The sequence below is a fragment of the Budorcas taxicolor genome, chromosome 11 (genome assembly GCF_023091745.1).
Source record: "Budorcas taxicolor isolate Tak-1 chromosome 11, Takin1.1, whole genome shotgun sequence".
In the NCBI taxonomy this organism is placed as follows: Eukaryota; Metazoa; Chordata; class Mammalia; order Artiodactyla; family Bovidae; genus Budorcas; species Budorcas taxicolor.
This window is the reverse complement of record NC_068920.1, coordinates 86250529-86270851: the sequence shown is the minus strand read 5'-3', so window position 1 is coordinate 86270851 and position 20323 is coordinate 86250529. Positions and strand designations below refer to the sequence as shown.

Here is a 20323-nt window from a genome sequence, read left to right as displayed (position 1 = left end):
ATCACTTTCTGTAGAGGTGACCTGGGGTAGTTGCTTAAACCTCCCTGAGCCACAAGTTTGCTCACCTGTAAGATCCACATAATAGCGACTGTATCAGGTTCCTATGAAGTTTAAATTAGATCAAGTATATAAAAGTATCTGGCATGTAGGAAACACTCAATAAATACTAATCCCTTCTCTGCCTTTATTTAGTAATTAGTCTTTTCCAGTTCATCCTGCATATATTGCGTTGGCCGAAAAGTTCATTTAGGTTTCTCCATAACATCTTGTGAAAAACTGGAAGGAACCTTTTGACCAACCCAATACACATAAAAGATAAGATCTGAATTATGTAAAATCAAAGCCGGTTTGCCTTTAAAAGCCCTCAGAGTTCCTGAGATGCCCCCATTAAGTCTTTGTATTTATTGCAGATTTTTATTTTGTTTTTTCGTTTTTGTTTTTTTTTTTTAGTTTGCGCATGTGTGTACCAGAATCAGTGCTGCATAGTTTGAGCCTGATAAGATTGACCTTACTAAAGAGACATTTAAGTCACATCTGCCAAGAAGTATGACTTGAATGAAACTAACTTGTACAAGTTTTCAATACTTTTAACTTGAGTTATCAGCTGTCTGCAGTTATTTGTAACCTGAGGGGTACACAGCCCCAAAGGCGAAAGTTAAGAACTGCAGATCTTAGATGCTCTGAGAACCCACTGCTGTACAGTCATTCCTATGAAAATCATTCATGTGCTGGCAGCCCATAAGAGAGCGTAAACCAGGGACTTTGATACCATGCAGCAGAAGAGCAAATTGTTTCTCCAAGCTTTGAAGTATAGTATTCCTCACCTTGGGAAATGCATGCAGAAAGAGCACTTGAATCACTGTAACTTCGCTGATCATTATTTCAATAGAATAAAATTGAAAAAATATCACCTAACCAAGTGTCTGCAGAATAAACCCAGGATCTCAGAGTTAGCAAGAAACATCCCAAGTCGGAACTTCTTATGTAAGGTATGGACTGTTTAAATTAACCTCTGTGTAGGCCTTTAATATTAATTTTAGCTTAAAAATAAAGAATGGGTAGGAGATCAGTTACTAATTTTTTCAGTAAATCTAGTTTGATTTTTTTAATGGTCAGACTCAATTGTCTGTAGTCATATGTAAGTATAAAAGAATATATACATATATATTTATAGAGCTCTAATGTAATATGTAAAAATGCACATTTATAAAAAATGATTCACCTTAGGAATTCCTTCCTGTGCTACCAGTGCAGGTTAAAGTATAATTTGCCTTCTAAAATTCCTGGACTGTTATAATAACTCTTAATAAAATCTAATAATATGCTGATTGTTTTATGAATCCGAAATAGTAAACTTTAGTGAAAACCACTTAATTGTGCTACTTCTCTGTTAAAAATTGAAAAAAGGATTTGCATTCTTGACCACTGTATTCCTCTAGAAGATGCTTTCGGGCTATTGTACTCTGGCCAGACCCCAAGCATGACCTCAACCTTGAGGACCTATTGCCCTTGTATGTAGAATGAGCACATTTCCTCTGTTGCCTCTGACAGTCTCAGTCTACACCTGTTGTCCATTTGTAGTTATTGACAGTGTCCCCTTTCCTCCCAGAAGTGCCTTAGGTTGGCAAGTTATGTGCTCATCCTAGTTATTTGAGTTAAGCAGCTGGCGCAGTTGCCCCTTTGACATAACCTCCCCTACCGCATACTTGCTATGTCCTTAGGTTCCTTAAATTGCATTTAGGAGTGATATTCTTGCAATATTTTAGCATATTTTGTTATTTTCATATTTTAACTTCTAGTTTCATACTAATATTTTTAGTCTCTTTTGACTTTTTTATTGTAGTAGAGTATATGTAACAAAATTTTCCATTTTAACCATTTTAAGTGTATAATTCCATGACATTAATTACATCACAGTGTTGAACAGCTGTTAACACTATTTCCAAAATCCTGTGGGCACCTGAAAAAAATATGCCTAGAATTCCCCACTCCTGCCTTTCCTGAACCGTGGAAACCTTTAACCTACATTATGTCTCTATAATTTGCCCATGTTAGATAATTCATATAATTGGAATTATATAATATTTGTCCTTTTGTGTTTGGTTTATTTCACTTACATTGTTTTCAAAGTTCACCCATATTGTAGCATATATGGGAAATTTGTTCCTTTTAATGGCTGAATAATACTTCTTTTATAAACCATATTTTATTTATCCGTTCATCTGTTGATAGACACTTGAGCAGCTTCTTCTGTTTATAAAAATGATTTTTTAATCTTATTTTACTCAATTCTTCTGGTTTTTTGTTTCATTTTTGTTCTTTCATTAGCTCATATTTATTTATTATGGGGAACTTTTATTGTTGTTTGCTTTCAACTTTTTAATCTTAGTCCTAGACTTCTGCTCTTTACATTTCGGTCATCCAGATTTTTCTTTTTATAGCATCTTAGTTTAGTTTAGCACTTTCCTTTTTTACTCAAATTTTTCAGTGTCTTTTATTTCATTTTTACCCTTTGCGTTTGTATTTGTACACATGTCCTACTTGAAAAAGGTGAACTTTAAAACTTTACCTATTGGACACATTTTAGACATTTATATCATTATATTTTGAATTGTATCTGGAACATTTTGTTATCTTGTGCTTTTATCCTGAGTCTCAATTTATAAATAGTAGGCAGGAATTACCCTCAGAGTGACAGCTGTAAGATTAGCTCACACCCTATGCAGGAGTTGGACTATTTTTTCCCTCTACTTGTCTCTGAAGCAACTTTTCAGTCCTCTTTCATAGAACCCTGTTGTCTGGAAGCTTTAACCTGCCTCAGTGGCTTAATAATTCCTTCACCTGGTAATGGTCTGGCTTTCACATGTCATATATCAACCATTCCTTCTGTGAGAAATTATATGATCTAAGAGCTGTAGTCCCTGTCCTTTATGATCACTGGGACCTGGGGAAGCTGTGAAGAGATCTATAGTCAAAAATGCACAGCTAAGTAAGCATTCACTCAGTTTCAACTTTGTCTACTCTTATGGGAACAACCTGGAGAAGGAAATGGCAACCCACTCCAGTATTCTTGCCTGGGGAATCCCATGGACAGAGCCTGGAGGGCTACAGTCTGTAGGGTCACAAAAGAGTCAGACACAACTTAGCAGCTAAGTAACAACAACAAATGGGAACAGCAAAGTAGAAAAAGTAATTAGTGCCTTTTAGGCAAATTAAAATATGTTTACTTAAAGACTTGCTTAGATAAGTTAACTCTTAGAGTAAGGGAGGGAAGTCTGTGTAATAAAAATGCCAGAAAGAAGAGCTGTAGCCATGACTGGTATGTCAGGACTCTAGTCTCTCTGACTGGAAATAAAGGGGGGAGTTTCCAGTTGGTGCTCTCTAGAAGTCTTCCAAATGCTAAAATTTCATTATTTTGTATCTCTACCTTATTAACTTACAGACAACTATCTGTATGTTTGGGAACTCTATAGTACCAACTCCTGCAGTTTGGCTTTGTATCAGAAATCCTGGGAAACATTTCAGAAATACAAATTCTTGGATCTCACCCCACATCTGCTGGGTCAGAATCTACTGGCTGAGGCCTGGGGATCTGTTTTTTTCTCTTAAGTTCCTCAAGCAATTCTGAAATTCCCAGTCTGCCAATGATGGCGGATCTGCATTTAGGAACTAGACACACTTGTGATCAAATGTTGCTGACCTAAACCTCACTGAATTCATTCATTTCTGAAGCTCTTTCTGGCAGGTACTGTGACTTTCCATTTAACATCAGCCAGATGGCAAGATAAACTTATTCCATTACACTAAGGCACCAACTAATAATCGAAGGCTAGCATCAAACCAGATACCCCATTTCTTTATCTCTCACATTATCCTGTTCTGCTTTGCCTACAGAAATAATTCCTGAAGTCTTTGATTATTTGAGATAGAAAAAGAAAACCAAATAAGGGGAAAAAAAAGATTAAACATTTGTCCATTGACTCTTTCTGCAATATAGATTAGCAGTTCTTATAGTAGTCACTAAGATAGGTTGACAGATATTTCCTTCACTGGCATTAGTGATCTGTGATTTGTGGGAATCACTGATTCTGAAGGTTCAAAACTTGGGAAAGCCAGAAAGAACAAAACTGTAGTCTCACAATAGTTTTTTTTCCTTTCTTGATAATAGTTCACGGAGTGGGACTGCATTATAGGTGCCAATTCTTTATTGGGTTTTTCCTCCACGTTCCATTTATTCTTTAACTTCCTGGAGTATGGCTCCTACCCCCACTAAAAACCCATCATTGTTGCCAAAGATGTAACATATTTCAGCCCAGTAGGCACTTCCCTTTCTTCCTCTTAGAGAAGCTCTCAGCAGATTTGACATCCTTGACCAATCTCTCCTTGAAACACTCTTTTGGCCTCATGAGTCCATGTTTTCCTGGCTTTCCTTTTCCTACCTTACAAACCAACCCTCCTCAATCTCCTTTTCTGACTTTTCTTCCATATGACTTCTCAACTTTGAAGTTTCTCAGACTTTGGTTCTGGCGCTTTTTTACTCTCTTTAATTTCTTCCTAAGTAATTTTATCCATTCCCTTGGATTTAGTATCATAGCAGTTATTATCTTCATCCCAGATCCACCTGTGAGCTGCACAGAATTAATCTCTAATTGGACATCTTACTGACTTCTCAAACTATCCACAGTTGAACTTCAACTCTCCCAATCCTGACTCAGCTCTTCTTTGTCTCGTTGCTCTGTATGCAGTTGTTCAAGCCGGAATGTAGGAAAACATTAACCTGTCATTCCATCCATTAACAGCATATACCTAGCTTCCTGATTTTTACCATATCACAATACCACCTGGGCTATTATTTACTTAATTATTTTCGCTTAACTGACTTGTCTTATTCCAAGGAATAATAGTCATCAGTCTGATGTGTTTGTTATATTCTTTCTAATAAAATATTCATATACCTCAAATCATATATACCATCATGTCTGACATGCTTTCAGAAACACATTAACCTCCAAAATACATGGTGAATCTGTCTGTATTCTCTATCTCTACCATTATCATTCAGTCATCCTTCATCTGGGTCACTGGTTGAAGCCACCTAACCAGGTTCTTTGCTTGCCTTCTTCTCATCTAACCCATTTTCATACATTTGGAAGAGTGATCTTATAAATTAAATCATGTCACTCCACAGCTTAAAAACCCTTCCAGAAGTTCTTTTTTTTTTTTTTTAAGAAATTAGTGTCTTTGTATTTTTATTTATTTTTTGGCAACACCGTGCAGCATGAGAGATCTTAGTTCCCTGACCAAAAATGAACCCAGGCCTTCTGCATTGAGAGTGTGGAATCTTAACCACTGGACCACCAGGGAAGTCCCCAGAAGCTCTTAACACATAAACTCCCATTTTCCTAATCATGTTCCTCAAGACCTTGCAAGATCTAGTCCTTATCTCATTTCTCTAGGGAAAGAGGAAGAATAAAGAAGTAGATGAATAAAATAAATAGTATATCAGAGAAAATAGGTACAATGAAAAATAAAATAGGACAAGGAAAGATTAAATAAACCATTTGGGGCTAGGAATAATTCTTATTTTGGTTGAGCGGTCAGGGCAGGCCTAACTGAGAAAAAAGACTACATTTGAGCAATAGCTTCAAGTGGGTGTTTGGGCATAGGGCAGTAAGTTCTAAGAAAGTGAGGTGGAAGCAAGTTTGACATGGTCAAAAAACATGAAGGAGCCCAGTGTGGCTCAGAGTCCATGGACATAGGAGGAGTATAGTAGCAGATGAGGTCAGCAAGCTTTCTAATGGGGCAGAATTCTTTAGGACTCTAGACCATCATAAGGATTTTCCATTTTCCTCTTTAACAAGATGGGAAAACTTTGGGTTGGATTTTGAGTGAAGGAGTAATATGGTCTGACTTTAGGTTCACTCTAGTTTCTTCGTTGAAAATAGACTGTAGAAAGCAGAGGCAGAAACAGAGCATTTTGGCTCTTGCAGTAATCCAAAGAGAAATGATACTGGTATCACCAGAATAGTAAAGGTGTGAGACGTGCTCAGATTCAAGATATACCTTGAAAGTAGAATTGACAAGATGTTCACATCAGTGGTTGCTAGAGAGAAAGACAAAACTAAACCTTTTAAGCGTGAGCAGCTGGAAAGACAGTTGTCATTTATGAAGATAGGAACAATTGCATAAAGAACATTAGATTTTTGTGGGGAGAGGGAAAATGGGGATATTGGATATTCAGTGCTGGACATTTTTTTTTTTTAATACTTGTTAGAAGTCCAAGTAGAAAATAATGAGTATTGTAGTCAGTTGGGTATAACAAATTTGTTCAGGGAAAAGGATCAGGCCAGAGATAAAAATTTAGGAGTCCTAGAAAATCAACAGCATTTACTATTTAGCATCATAAGACTGTATGAGATCACCAAGGGAATTAGTGCAGACTACAGATAAAAGAAGTGGTCCAGGGCATTTTAATGTTAAGAGCCAAGGAGTTGAGTAGGAACTAGCTGAAGAGACTGAGAAGGGCCAGTGAAATAGAAGGCAAGCAATGTGAAGTGAAGTGAAGCCTGGAAGCCAAGTGAAGTGTTTTTAGGAGGTGGAAGTGATCAACTGAATGATGATGCTGATAGCTCTCAAGTACTGTGATTACCTAGAATTAACATCGGTACTTCTTGATGTAGGGGTCATCAGTGACCTTGACAAGAGCAGTCACTGGAATGAGAAGGGCAAAAATCTTACTGGGCTCATAGAGAGGAATTAGAAGCAGGGAACATAGGAGACAAGTCTTGCAAAGGGTTTCACAGATGCTTAGTATGAAAGTGAAAGTGTTTGCGACCTCATGAACAGATGCTTAGTATCAGTTCAGTCACTCAGTCGTGTCCGACTCTTTGCGACCCCATGAATTGCAGCACGCCAGGCCTCCCTGTTCTTCACCATCTCCTGGAGTTCACTCAGACTCATGTCCATCGAGTCCGTGATGCCATCCAGCCATCTCATCCTGGGTCGTCCCCTTCTCCTCCTGCCCCCAATCCCTCCCAGCGTCAGTTTTTTCCAATGAGTCAACTCTTCACATGAGGTGGCCAAAGTACTGGAGTTTCAGCTGTAGCATCATTGCTTCCAAAGAAATCCCAGGGTTGATCTCCTTCAGAATGGACTGGTTGGATCTCCTTGCAGTCCAAGGGACTCTCAAGAGTCTTCTCCAACACCACAGTTCAAAAGCATCAATTCTTCGGTGCTCAGCCTTCTTCACAGTACAACTCTCACATCCATACATGACCACAGGAAAAACCATAGCCTTGACTAGACGGACCTTAGTTGGCAAAGTAATGTCTCTGCTTTTGAATATGCTATCTAGGTTGGTCATAACTTTTCTTCCAAGGAGTAAGCATCTTTTAATTTCATGGCTGCAGTCACCATCTGCAGTGATTCTGGAGCACCCCCAAAAATAAGTCTGACACTGTTTCCCCATCTATTTCCCATGAAGTGATGGGACCGGATGCCATGATCTTCGTTTTCTGAATGCTGAGCTTTAGGCCAACTTTTTCGCTCTCCTCTTTCACTTTCATCAAGAGGCTTTTTAGCTCCTCTTCCCTTTCTGCCATAAGGGTGGTGTCATCTGCTTATCTGAGGTTATTGATAATTCTCCTGGCAGTCTTGATTCCAGCTTGTGTTTCTTCCAGTCCAGCGTTTCTCATGATGTACTCTGCATATAAGTTAAAAAAGGTCTGCCTAAAACAACACAGGGATGTTTCTTAAGGAAGTTTAAGATTTTTATGATTTTTAAGTGTATCGATTATTTTCTAATTTTTTTCTGCATTTATCAAAATGGGCCTAAGATATATTTCCTTTATTTGTGATTACATTGATAGATTTTTCTAGTGTTGAACCATCTTTTCACTCTTAAGATAAATCTTCATTGGTCACATAGGATTTTATTATCACTATTGTTTTTGTTTTGTGTTTTTTTAAAATACATTGATCTTTTATTTTAGAGTTTTTTCAATCCATATTTTATAGTAAGATTGATTTTTCATTGTCTTATATTGTCACTGTCTAGTTTTAGTGTCAGGATTATATTAGCCTGATAAAATTAATGGCATGGTTTTATATAGTTGGCCTTTTTTTTCCATAAATAGTTAATATATGAGAGGAGGATTTGAGAAAGCTACCCTTGAACCTACCTGGGTTTTGTGTCTATTTTATAAAGGGACACTTAATTATCAATTTCTTTGATTGTTATTGGCTTATACAGCTCTTCTGTTGTTTGAATCAGTTTTGCTAATTTATTTTCTGAAAAATTATCCATTTTATCATATTTTCAAATGTATTAGCATAAAGAACTTCATTGTGATTTTTAAAAGTCTTTGTTATATCTGTAATCATGCCATCTTTTTCATTTCTAATATTTTTGGCTTTTTAATCAAGTTTTATACATGTCTTTCTTCTTGTTTAGTCGCTAAGTTGTGTCCGACTCTGCGACCCCTTGGACTGCAGCACTCCAGGCCTCCTTGTCCTGGGCCTCCCTGTCAGCCTCCCATGTCTTTCTTAGTACATCTTTAAAAGAACCAACTTTTTCTATTTTGTTGGTCCTTTCTTTAGTTTCTTTATCAATTTCATTGAAACAAATTAAATTTATTTCCTTTCTTCTACTTACCTTAGGTTTGCTCTTCTCTTTTTCTGTCTTAAATTGAAATTCTCCATATTGCATAATTTCAGGGGACTCATAATGTCAGCTTGTCTGACTGTTCATATGCTAAGCTTAATAATTTCAATAAAGGTGATAATTGCTAGTTCTCTCCATTGTTAAGGGGCCATTATTCCCTTTGCAATTACTAAGTAGAATGTAGGGTAATACTTTGTGCAAATATTTTACTACCCAGTATCATTTCACCTAATGAGTTTAATAACCTTGGATAATCTTTACCCTAATCACTTGTTTCAGTGGGGGTTGCTAATGTTTTTCTATTTCTGTTATTCTTTCTACATTTATTAGCTAGTATTATTCTGTAAAAAACGTTTTCCCCCTTTTGTAGTCTTTTTACTTTTTTATTTTAGTTTGGTGTGTGTTTTTATTTTTACTTCTTTTTAAATTTTTGTGAGTTTTTAAAGTAATCATTTACAGTCATTATTATTTTTGATGCTCAAACTGCCCTAAATGTGGCTAGTAGGAACCCCCTCAAACTGGCCCTTGTGTTCTTTTCACACATCTCCATAAACCTTTGAACATTTCTTGCTTTCTAACACAAAACATCCTAAGCCTACTTTTTACTCTCCCTGTCCCAGACTTGGAATTAGCCATTTATTAATGGCACCATCTTTACTCAAAGCTGCCCAGTGTTCTTTCTTCTGTTGTGTGATTTTTCTGTCTTTAGAGTTCAATGATGTCGCTGTAATAAAGTTTACATATTCCATTTTTCTATCTTAAGAGTTTTCATTATTAAAATGGTTTTGTAGTAGGCCACCCAGAAGATGAGGAAGACTGGTTCTTTTTTCCATTAATAAAGTGACACTGTACATGTAAGCTCTTAAAATTTAAAGTTAAAGCTCTCCTCAGCTCAGCTCCATTAGGCAGTTTATGCCCTTAAAACCAATGAACTATTAATGTATTAAGATACTTGGCTAAAATCGAGTTTAGCTGCATACCCTAATGATAATGCTAGCTAGCATTGAAATGAAAGCTTGGAACATCCAGTGAGTATTGTTGAAGACAGAACTTAAACCAAAACCAACTTGGAGTACTTTGTGAATATTATATAAAATCTCAGTTTCCCTGGTAGTATTTCCTTTTGAGGAATCATTTACAAAATGTTTGAACTCTACTTCTTCTTTATTAAGGCAGTTCAAAATCCTATTGATTTCAGGGTTTTTTGGTTCAGATAAACTCAGTTTATTTGGATTTGTGACACAGAAAAAAAATTAAGACTGTTTAAGGTAAGTGTAGGAGGACAGGTATTGGGCCCAGCCTTGTTGTCTTTAGTCCTGCATTAGCCACGGCTCTCAATAATAAAGAACCAGTGTTGAAAAGCGGCAGAGCCCAGCTCCTGGTTTGGAATGTGCTAGGGGCTGCAAGGTAATAGAAAGAGGTACTCTCTTTGTAGCTCTCCTGACCTCTGATTATAATAGGTATTAACAGAACAGATAAGCATATATCTGGAAATAAAAAATCAGCTCCTATACCTCATGCGAAGAGTTAACTCATTGGAAAAGACCCTGATGCTGGGAGGGATTGGGGGCAGGAGGAGAAGGGGACGACAGAGGATGAGATGGCTGGATGGCATCACCGACTCTATGGACATGAGTTTGGGTAAACTTCGGGAGTTGGTGATAGATGAAGAGGCCTGGAGTGCTGCGATTCATGGGGTCGCAAAGAGTTGGACACAACTGAGCGACTGAACTGACTAATCACTAAGTTGTAGTTTCAAGAAGGATTTCTAGTGATCTGTTTCATGCTTTAGATGATAATAAGAATCTATTGGTATAGATATTTTGCCTCACTAAAGATCAACACCAGATTTTGTAGAGATACTTTAAAAAAAAAAAAAAGGTAAACATAGGGGCCTCTAGTATTTGAACGTGTTACTCAAGCACATTAATTATATTATTGAAGTAGAGAGTAAATAACTCAGATAACGACCATTATAGCTAATGTGAATCTAATCCAAATGATAAAGCATCCCCAAAAATCTTAAAATTTTGTGAAAATGATTAATTTTCCATTTAATTTGCTTTGGTAATTTTTCTATTTTATTCTTGTGTTTAATTTTAGATTATAAACTCTTTGTGATATAGACTATATCACTTACATTCGCCACACTGTTGGTAAAGTATCATGGACACACTTGTGCAATACATATTAACCAGCTGTTGGAGGTCCTTACCAAAGGCTTAGTGCCCCTCTGGCACAAATCACTGTACAGTTGTCATCTTTGGCAGAAAGGTGACATTGAAAATCTCAACTAGAATTCTTTTCTTTAGGCAAGGCAAACTCATGGTATATTGAATTATTGAACCCTTTTTTAAATTTGAGAACTGAGATTTTTGCTTTACCCAAATGTTAATCATTCATATGATATTTGTGTGCTCAGCAGACATCAACTTAAGCTCTTAGCTTATTGGGGACTCCTACTAAGACACAGTGCTTTATTTAGCTTTCACCTGTATCTCTACTCACTAATTTTCCACTTTTTCCTTATTCTTCCTTTTTTAAGATGAATATATTATCTGATTCCTTATCTCAAAAGAGAAGTTCTGTTTTATAAAGCCTTAATTCACCATTTAATCTGATAAACAGTTCTATTTGGAGGATTCCTTATCCCCACAAGAGAAGAAAATTACGGCCAGTGAAGATAGAAAGTAACGAAAACTTCTTATCATGACTCTTGCTGTGAATAAAATAATAATGAACATTTATTGATAATGTTAATGTCTTCCTCTGCCTTCGATTTTTTTCTCATTTTAGGAGGTCTTTTAGTACTTTATAAAATTCAGCAGACTTCTGCTTCTCACACCTGGCTATTAAATGTGTTTAAGTGTTCATACGGTTTCATTTATTGCTTTCCCATAGTATTTCTGAACAGTCCTCAGCACTTCTAGTACCTCTGCCTCTTCAGGACTCACACATTTAAAGTAACATGTGCATGTGTGCTCTGTCGTGGCCACCTCTGTGACCCCATGGACTGTAGCCAGCCAGGCTCCTCTGTCTGTGCAATTTCCCAGGCAAGAGTACTGGAGTGGGGTGCCATTTCCTTTTGTAGTCATTAAGTATCAACCTCATCTTCTTTCTTTACATTTTTAAGTGAAAAAAGGGAAATGACTTATTAAACTTATGAAACAATATATAAGATCTGTGAAACGCAGTTTATTTCATAGGTATACATCTAATGTTGTGTTTGCATGAGAAGGAAATAAGAATTATCTTAAAAGGTGAAAGTTTTTTTTTCTAGTTGAAATAGTATGATCATACTGATAAAACTTTTTTCCAGAATTTTCTGTCTAGTAAACAGGGAAACGAAAAACCCCTTTCAGAAAACATGGATGCGTTTGAAAAAGTGAGAGCAAAATTAGAAACACAGCCACAAGAAGAATACGAAATCATCAATGCAGAGGTAAGGTATCTCATCTCTATTTTTTTAAACCTTATATTACCAGTGGGGATACAAATGAAATACCTTATGTTTTTTTTTAATTAATACCTTATGATTTATAATGTTTATGATTTATAAACATAAGCCCACATCCAAATTAGACTGATTTTGGCCTTTAATATGTGCTGAAAAACTTAAAGAACAAAGAATAAGCTAATTATAATCCTTTAAATAAATTGTAAAGATCAAAGTCAAGATAAATTTCTAAGCATATTATATTAATTTTGGTTTTGGAAACCAATTCTGCTTTTAAATTTTTTAAAATAATTCTAGTGAGAAGTTCAAGTGAAACTAAGTCAGTGCTTCATTATTTGAAAAGTGTTTGATTGTTCTAGCTATATTTTTTTTTAATAGAAGAAAATTCACTTTGAACAGTTTAATACCAGGAAAGCCAAGTATTTGCTTGACCATTTTGTGTTTACCACACTCATAGATATTCAGTTGAAACTGACTGAACATACATGTTGAATTTCTTTTTTGAAAAATTTTTTGATAAGAATGGAAAACAGAACCACAGCTTATGAGTGAAAATTGCATACATAGTAGAATGAAAATAGCAATACAGTCCATGGAGCTACAGAGAGCCCAACATGACTTAGTGGCTGAACAACAAAGAATCAGAAATTCCAGATTCAAATCACACCATTAACTAGCAGGTAGTAAATGTCTTAAGCTGCCTAATATCATATCAGTCAATCAGTTGCATTTAATATGTAGGAATTAGACAAGAGCATGATTCATGTATTGGTAATGGTCTTTCTCTCTCTCAAATTGCCTTTATCTGTCACCTCTACAGAGGGTAAGATGCTTTGTGTACAGTCAGATCAAACCATGAACAGTTGGCAGTGACAGCATATTTTAGAGGAAAGAATCTCAGAAAGGTATTGACTGGGTTTTCAGGCTAGTCTTCAGTCATGGTTTTCGCATCTGCATAATTTTGGTTTATCTTAACGATGCCACTTGATGTCTGCTAATTGTCAAATGTTCCAAAAATAAAGCTAACGTGGTTTGTACATTCATGAGAACTGACATAGGTTTTGTTTTGCCTTCTCTTTGTTTCTTTCATTTATGTATTAGAAATGCCTCCAATGATTGTAAACATATGGAAACCATATCTTGATCACTATATTATATATTTATATCCATTTAATATTTTTTTATGTTTATTCATAGACTTCAACAGGTCTGCTTTTATAAAAGATCTCATTTCTTCATCTTGAATAGTCAGACCATTAAACAATTAATTAAATTGTGTTTAAACTAGTAGATAAATTATTATTATTAAATAAACCATTTGTTTCTTTACATTGTCAGATTAAACATGGTGGTTTCGTTTATTATCAAGAGGGCTGCTGCTTGGTTCGTTCCAAAGATGAAGAAGGTACCGTACAGCTTTCCTTTTTAAGAAACACTTGATTTTTCTGATTTCACATTTTTCATGAGAAATTTGGTATTGATTTTTGTAATTTGTATTTTCTGTTGCAGTATAGTTGATTTACAGTTATTAGTTTCATATGTACTGTAAAGTGATTCAGTTACACACAAACATATATACATTTTTCTGATTCTTTTCCCATATAGGTTATTACAACATATTGAGTAGAGTTCCCTGTGCTATACATTAGGTCCTTGTCGATTATCTGTTTTATATATAGTAGTGTATATGTTAATCCCAAACTCCTAATTTATCCCTCCCCTCTACATTTCCCTTTTGGTATCGTTAAGTTTGTTTTCAAAGTCTGTGAGTGTGTTTATCTTTTGCAAAAAAGTTTCTTTGTATCATTTTTTTTTTAGATTCTACATATTAAGTGATATCATATGAAACTTCTCTTTTTCTATCTGACTTACTTAGTATGACACTCTCTAGGTCCATCCATGTTGCTGCAAATGGTATTGTGTCATTCTTTTTGATGGCCAAGTAATATTCCATTGTGTATCTGTATCTGTACATCTTTACCCATTCCCCTGTCACTGGCCATTTAGGTTGCTTTGAGTCTCGGCTATTATAAAGAGCACTGCAGTGAACACTGGGGTTCATGTATCTTTTTGAATTATGGTTTTCTCTGGATATATGCCCAGGGGGATTGCTGGATCATATGGTAGTTCTATTTCTCGTTTTTTACGGAACCTCCATACTGTTCTCTGTAGTGGTTGTACCAATTTACATTCTCATGAACAGTGTAGGAGGGTTCCTTTTTCTCCACACACCTTCCAGCATTTATTGTTTGTTCAGGCCCCTACTGGCCTTCAAAGCCAAATGCTCTGGAGGCTCCTTCCAATGCCAAACCCTCGGGCTGGGGAGCCTGCCATGGGACTTGGAACTCTCACTCCTGTGGGAGAGCCTTTGTGATACAATTATTTTTCCAGTTTGTGGCTTGCCCACCCAATGGTTGGGATTTGATTATATCATGAAAGCGTTCCCCCACCCCAACCCCTGACTGTCTCATTGTAGCTTCTTCTTTGTCTTTGGATGTAAAGCATGTTTTTTTGATAGGTTCCAGTCTTTTGGGTCAGTGGTTGTTCAACAGTTAGTTGTGATTTTGGTGTTTTCATGAGAGGAAGTGAACTCAAGTCCTTCTCCTACTCTATCTTGTCGGAAATTAAGGGCTGCTTTTACTTTGTATGCTTGCTGCTGCTTTCCTCAACATATGTGGCCATTATCCCCATGATATGGGGTGCGCTGGTGCAGTGGTCCGTGTGTACTCCCAGGACAGAAGGGACAATGATTGGTACCCACTCAGTCCCTGTACATGCTGCCTAAAAGGCTGGTATTGATTTTCAAAGATATAAAAAATAGGTTTTGATTATTGATTTTTATCTTTATTTTAAATGACTAGCTTTTAATATCTGGGTTTGCCTAAGCTAGAATTAATACTTAACACTCAGAAGCTTTGACAGAGAAAATGGAGGTGAGAACCAGCATTTTTTGAGCCTCTACCAAATCCCAGTTACTGTGCTAGGCACAACATAGATTACTTAGTGTCACAGTTTCTTACTTTTCTAGGTTCTATATGGTCTATAAATATTAGACTAACTGTATCAAGTAACATCACATAGGCTGATGCATAGAGTAATACTGAATAGGATATTGATATTAAATAACAAATGCCATTCTCTACACACATCAAGCTACTGTCAATGCTGAAGGAAGCCATAATGTAGCATCTTACAGAAGGGGAATGCTACTCTAAAACACTGAAATATAGTTTTAAAAAAATTGTAAGTATATCTTATGGAATTATCTCCTCTACTTTTTTCTTTATGCAGCAGACAATGATAACTATGAAGTTTTGTTCAATTTGGAGGAACTTAAATTAGAGCAGCCCTTCATTGACTGTATCAGAGTTGCTCCTGATGAAAAATATGTAGCTGCCAAGATAAGAACTGAGGATTCTGAAGCATCTACTTGTATAGTTGTGAAGCTCAGTGATCAGCCTGTAATGGAAGCTTCTTTCCCAAATGTGTCTAGTTTTGGTAAGACACCAACTAAAACATTGAAAAGACAACAGCAAGAGAATTGTCTACACTTTTGAGACATTTTTATTTGCCCACATGAATGAATCAGAAGATGAATGCCTGATCTGTTTATCCTTGTGGACTCCATACCTTCCTCTGTGCCTCTTAACCAGGAGACCTTCCCTTCTTTAGTTAAATATCCAAATTCATGTCCATGTTTTTAAAAGTATTATAATCAGAGTCTAGGTTGCACAGTGTATGTTAATGTATCAGTAATACATATCAGTGCATGCATGCTAAGTCAATTCAGTCATGTCTGACTCTTTGCAACCCTGTAAACTGTAGCCCACCAGGCTCCTTATCAGTAATGTGTCAGTAATAATATTCTTTGCTATTACTTAGAGTACATGTTCGCATATAAATTACATCTTAATATTTTATTCAATTTTAGGCTAGGGCATTTTTTTAATTTCACATCATCTTGTCCAGCCATTGTAGCATATTGCCCTGGGGTCTCTACCAAGGAACTCTGGAACAAGATAAATTAACTTTTTGTTTGTTTGTTTTTTCGACCACATAGCTTGCGGGGTCTTAGTTCCCTGACTAGGGACTGAACCGCACCCTGGCAGTGAAAGTGCCAAGTCCTAATCACTGGATGACCAAGGAATTCCCTGAACTAACTTATTCATCATTAAAGTTATGATATTTTTACCAGTACAACCAACTTTAAATTTTATCATTTATCATTGAGTGATTATATATATATGTGTATGTGTGTGTGTGTATATATATATATACACACAGAGACTTTATCCTCCCTTTCATTTTCTGCCGTAAATTTCTCCATTGTTTAATAAAGAAATGCTTTTACAATGAATTAAAATTATATCCTATCGAATTTTTTCTAAGACATACCTCTTGTACATTTAACCTCTAAAATCAGAATGCACATTATACAATGATGTCTTTCAGTCACTGTCAGCCAGGTGGCAGTCATGACGTAACTGTATGAATAATTTACAGCTTCCGGTAGGATCTAGAAAACACCAGCATGTGATTCGTGTTGTTATACAGCAGAAACCAATACAAAATTATAAAGCAATTTTCCACCAATTAAAAAATAAGCTTTTTTTTAAAGCTTAGTTTGAGATAAACTGTAACTTGAAAACATACAAAAACATTTAGTCATGAGAGGAAGTGATCCAGTATTTCTGCAAACTTAAATATGGGCTTCCCAGGTGTCTCAGATGGTAAAGAAACCACCTGCAGTGCGAGAGACCTGGGTTTGATCCCTGAGTTGGGAAGATCCCCTGGAGGAGGACAGGACAACCCACTCCAGTATTCTTGTCTGGAGAATCCCATGGACAGAGGAGCCTGGTGGGCTCTAGTCCATGGGGTTACAAAGAGTCAGACATGACCAAACATCTAAGCACAAGAGTGTGAAATTTAAACATAATCGATCTGCTGAAAGCAGATGTGACTTTACCAAAGTCTTTCCTAAATATTGAATGTTCAACTCTTACTTAGAAACTTGAGTACCTTGAAACTGATAACTACAAAACTTAGAATTGATGTAGTAGTATCTTATTCTTTGGAAATAACAGGGTTAGATATAATCAAACCTGTGTTCAATTTAGATTGCCAGAGATAAACTTACACATCTCTTCTGTTTGACACTCAGAATTCATTGTGCCTTTTTTTCTTTAACTGTAAATAGGTGGCTATATATAATTCTTTAATTATTTTCTTTTAGAATGGGTAAAGGATGAAGAAGATGAAGATGTTTTATTCTACACCTTCCAGAGGAACCTTCGCTGTCATGATGTATATCGAGCCACTTTTGGTGATAACAAACGTAATGAACGTTTTTACACAGAAAAAGACCCAAGGTACTAGAACAATTCAATTAAGTCTTTATTTTCAGCATATTTCTCTGGTTATCTAAAGTGCTGCTCTTGGTTGAGTTAAAACATTGATTTAGGCTGGAATCAGATATAATAAGGCTAAGGTGAGCAAAGCATTCTTTTATAAGTGATTTAGATTCAAAATTGGAAACTAGTTATATTCAAACTTCAGAGTGAACACAGATATATCATTAGACTATAGGTGCTGAATTACTAACATCCTCTCTGTCCTGACACGAGAGGAGTTCTTAGTTTAACACTTAAATAGTGTCATGCAGCACTTATGAATCTCTTGTAGGTCATAACTAGATTAACCATATCAGTTACACAGAATTCACTATTTATTTCATGTAGATTATCTAAAATTTAAATTGCTTTGCTTTGAGCCATGATATACTTTGGTCTTTAAATTTTACTTTCCCCAGCAATCTGGTAATTCTTCCTTAAAGCTAATTCTTTTTGCTTCAGGACTTATGCCTCATATTACCACTTAACCAGGCTGGGAAGGAAATGATAATAAATTTATCTGTCAAAGTTCCTTAACTCTTACCCAGATGTACTTTTCCAAATGGTTTATAAGAAACAAATTATTTCTTAACACCAGAGTCCTGTCATCTTATACATCATTTAACAGTATGATCTGGACAATGTCTCAACAGATTTTGCAAGAGAAAAAAAAAGAGCTTTGAAAACCAATCTGTGAGTGTAAAATTGATACTCCAAACAAGAAAATTAACCCTTCACTTAATAAAATCTCAAACCTGACAAGGACCTTAAAGAAAATCTTGTACAACCCCAAGTTCATATAAAGAACTTGAGGTCTGGAGAAATTATTCCAGCCCATAGAACTAATATCCTTGATCCAGTAACAGTGTCATTGCTTTTTTTCTGACGAGGATTCTATTAATGAGAATTTACTAGAACTATTCCTGTGATCCCACTATTTTATGTGTCATTTGTCAAGACTGTCTTTTGGAAATGACAGTTTATGCTAGTAATTTATTACATTATACCAATGACTTTCATTATAGACTGTTTTCTGTCTTGCAACTAAAACATACCATCTGTCTTTATATTTCTTAGTATTTTCAGTATGAATTACTTCCATAATAAGGAAATGTAGATGCAATATTTAAAGGCATCCAGTGTGTCAATATGAATTAGTATAATGCTCTTGGGATAGTCTTTGATTTATTGAGTCATAAAAATACTCTTAATCATTAAAATACTATTTCTATTACTAAGAATTTATCCTAAGGAAATAATTATAAAAGTTATGGAGATGGAAACTATCTTCATGATATATTCCCTTTTATATTTATTACACTGAAATAGCTAAGTTTTTAAGAATTATGATAATTCAACTTGATATTAAGAAGCCATTAAAAATAATGATCATAAACTGTATAACTAATGTGGGGAAAGATGATAATATGTGTAGTAAGAAATGCAGAATCCAAAAGTGCATCTGTATTTTAATTATATCTATTTAAAGACATGTATAAAATACAAATAAGCCTTGGAAGGAAAAATAGAAAAATTAAAATTTAAAAAATGTTTTAGTTTAGTGAGATTGTGAGGGTTTTTATTCCTGTTGTTTGTTTAGTTATAAAAACTGGGAGAGTAGGAAAAAAGGATATCCAACATGCATTCAAAGGAAAAACAAAGAAAATTCTGTCTCTTTTCTTCCTTACAATTACATATCTTCTCTAGGAAGTTTATTTCCTCTTCTCAGCAAAAACCCCTATAATCTATTAATGTGGTTGAGTGTTAAATGATATCTGTAGTTTACCTTGAAATGCATTTTTTTTTAAGATGGATTGAAAGATACATAAATATGTGATAAAGGAGGTACTGCAAAATGTTCACAGGTATAGAATCTTAGTGGTGGGTTTTGAAAAATATTCATAATAAAATGTTAGAGAAAAATTATTTTGAATGCCTTTGAGGAGGAAATGAGAAAAAATAATAGCCAGTTTTTCCAAGCAGTATTTCACTAAGGAGTTTTTCTTTTCTGTGTGCATTAGAAATTAATATATATACTCAATACCAGTGAGAAATTGTTATTAACAATGATAGCTTACATTTGAAATTTATTCGATTTTCCTCTCTCTCTCTCTCTCTCTCTCTCCCTCCCTTTTTTCTGCATAGTTTTTTTGTCTTCCTTTATCTTACAAAAGACAGTCGTTTTCTCACCATGAATATCATGAGCAAGACCACTTCTGAGGTGTGGTTGATAGACGGCCTGAGCCCTTGGGACCCACCAGTACTTATCCAGAAGCGAATCCATGGGGTCCTTTACTATGTGGAACATAGAGATGATGAGTTATACATTCTCACTAATGTTGGCGAGCCTACAGAATTCAAGGTAAATCCTGTATTTTCGTGGTCCCCATTTAGGCTGTTAGGAAGTGTTACAGTAACATCAACATTTCTTGCTCTAAGAGTTTATTGTTTCATAACCTTTGGGTCATTAAAAACTGATGCTACCTTCCTGTATATAACCAATCCCATTTCTCTTCCCTCAGAGCTAATATACCTCTTCATATTTTACTATACCCAAAAAGGTTAGCAAAGGAAAACATTCCCTATCCTAAATAATGTTAGTCATCAAAGCCAAACTTAGTGGCTTAACAAACTTTTCAAACTCTTATAAACGAGATTTTGAGATCAGTTTAGACTGATCTCAGGCAGTTCCTCTGCTGGTCTCAGCTAGGCTCAGTGATGGCCCCACAGTCAAGGGGCCGAGGCCTCACCAAGGCCCCACTGGCTCTCAGTGCTTGACCATCAGCTAAGCGCTGCATCATACCCACCCAGCAG

At 35.7% G+C, this 20323-nt stretch overlaps 1 protein-coding gene across 6 annotated transcripts in view; it reads left to right on the top strand.

Moving 5' to 3' along the window:
• PREPL (prolyl endopeptidase like) overlaps positions 1-20323 on the top strand; it is a 39908-nt gene that overhangs the window by 971 nt on the left and 18614 nt on the right. For 3 of the 6 annotated variants that reach the window (XR_008200096.1, XR_008200097.1, XM_052647471.1), the window contains exons 1-6: positions 771-989; positions 11982-12104; positions 13458-13524; positions 15411-15617; positions 17353-17488; positions 19655-19871. Coding sequence is in view for 4 of the 6 variants with exons in the window: in XM_052647471.1 (XP_052503431.1) it covers positions 771-989; positions 11982-12104; positions 13458-13524; positions 15411-15617; positions 17353-17488; positions 19655-19871 (969 nt within the window). In the remaining 2 variants the exon portion in view is untranslated. Of the gene's footprint in view, positions 1-770; positions 990-11981; positions 12105-13457; positions 13525-15410; positions 15618-17352; positions 17489-19654; positions 19872-20323 lie in introns of those variants that run through there. The other 3 variants (XM_052647473.1, XM_052647474.1, XM_052647472.1) reach the window with 3 other exon arrangements.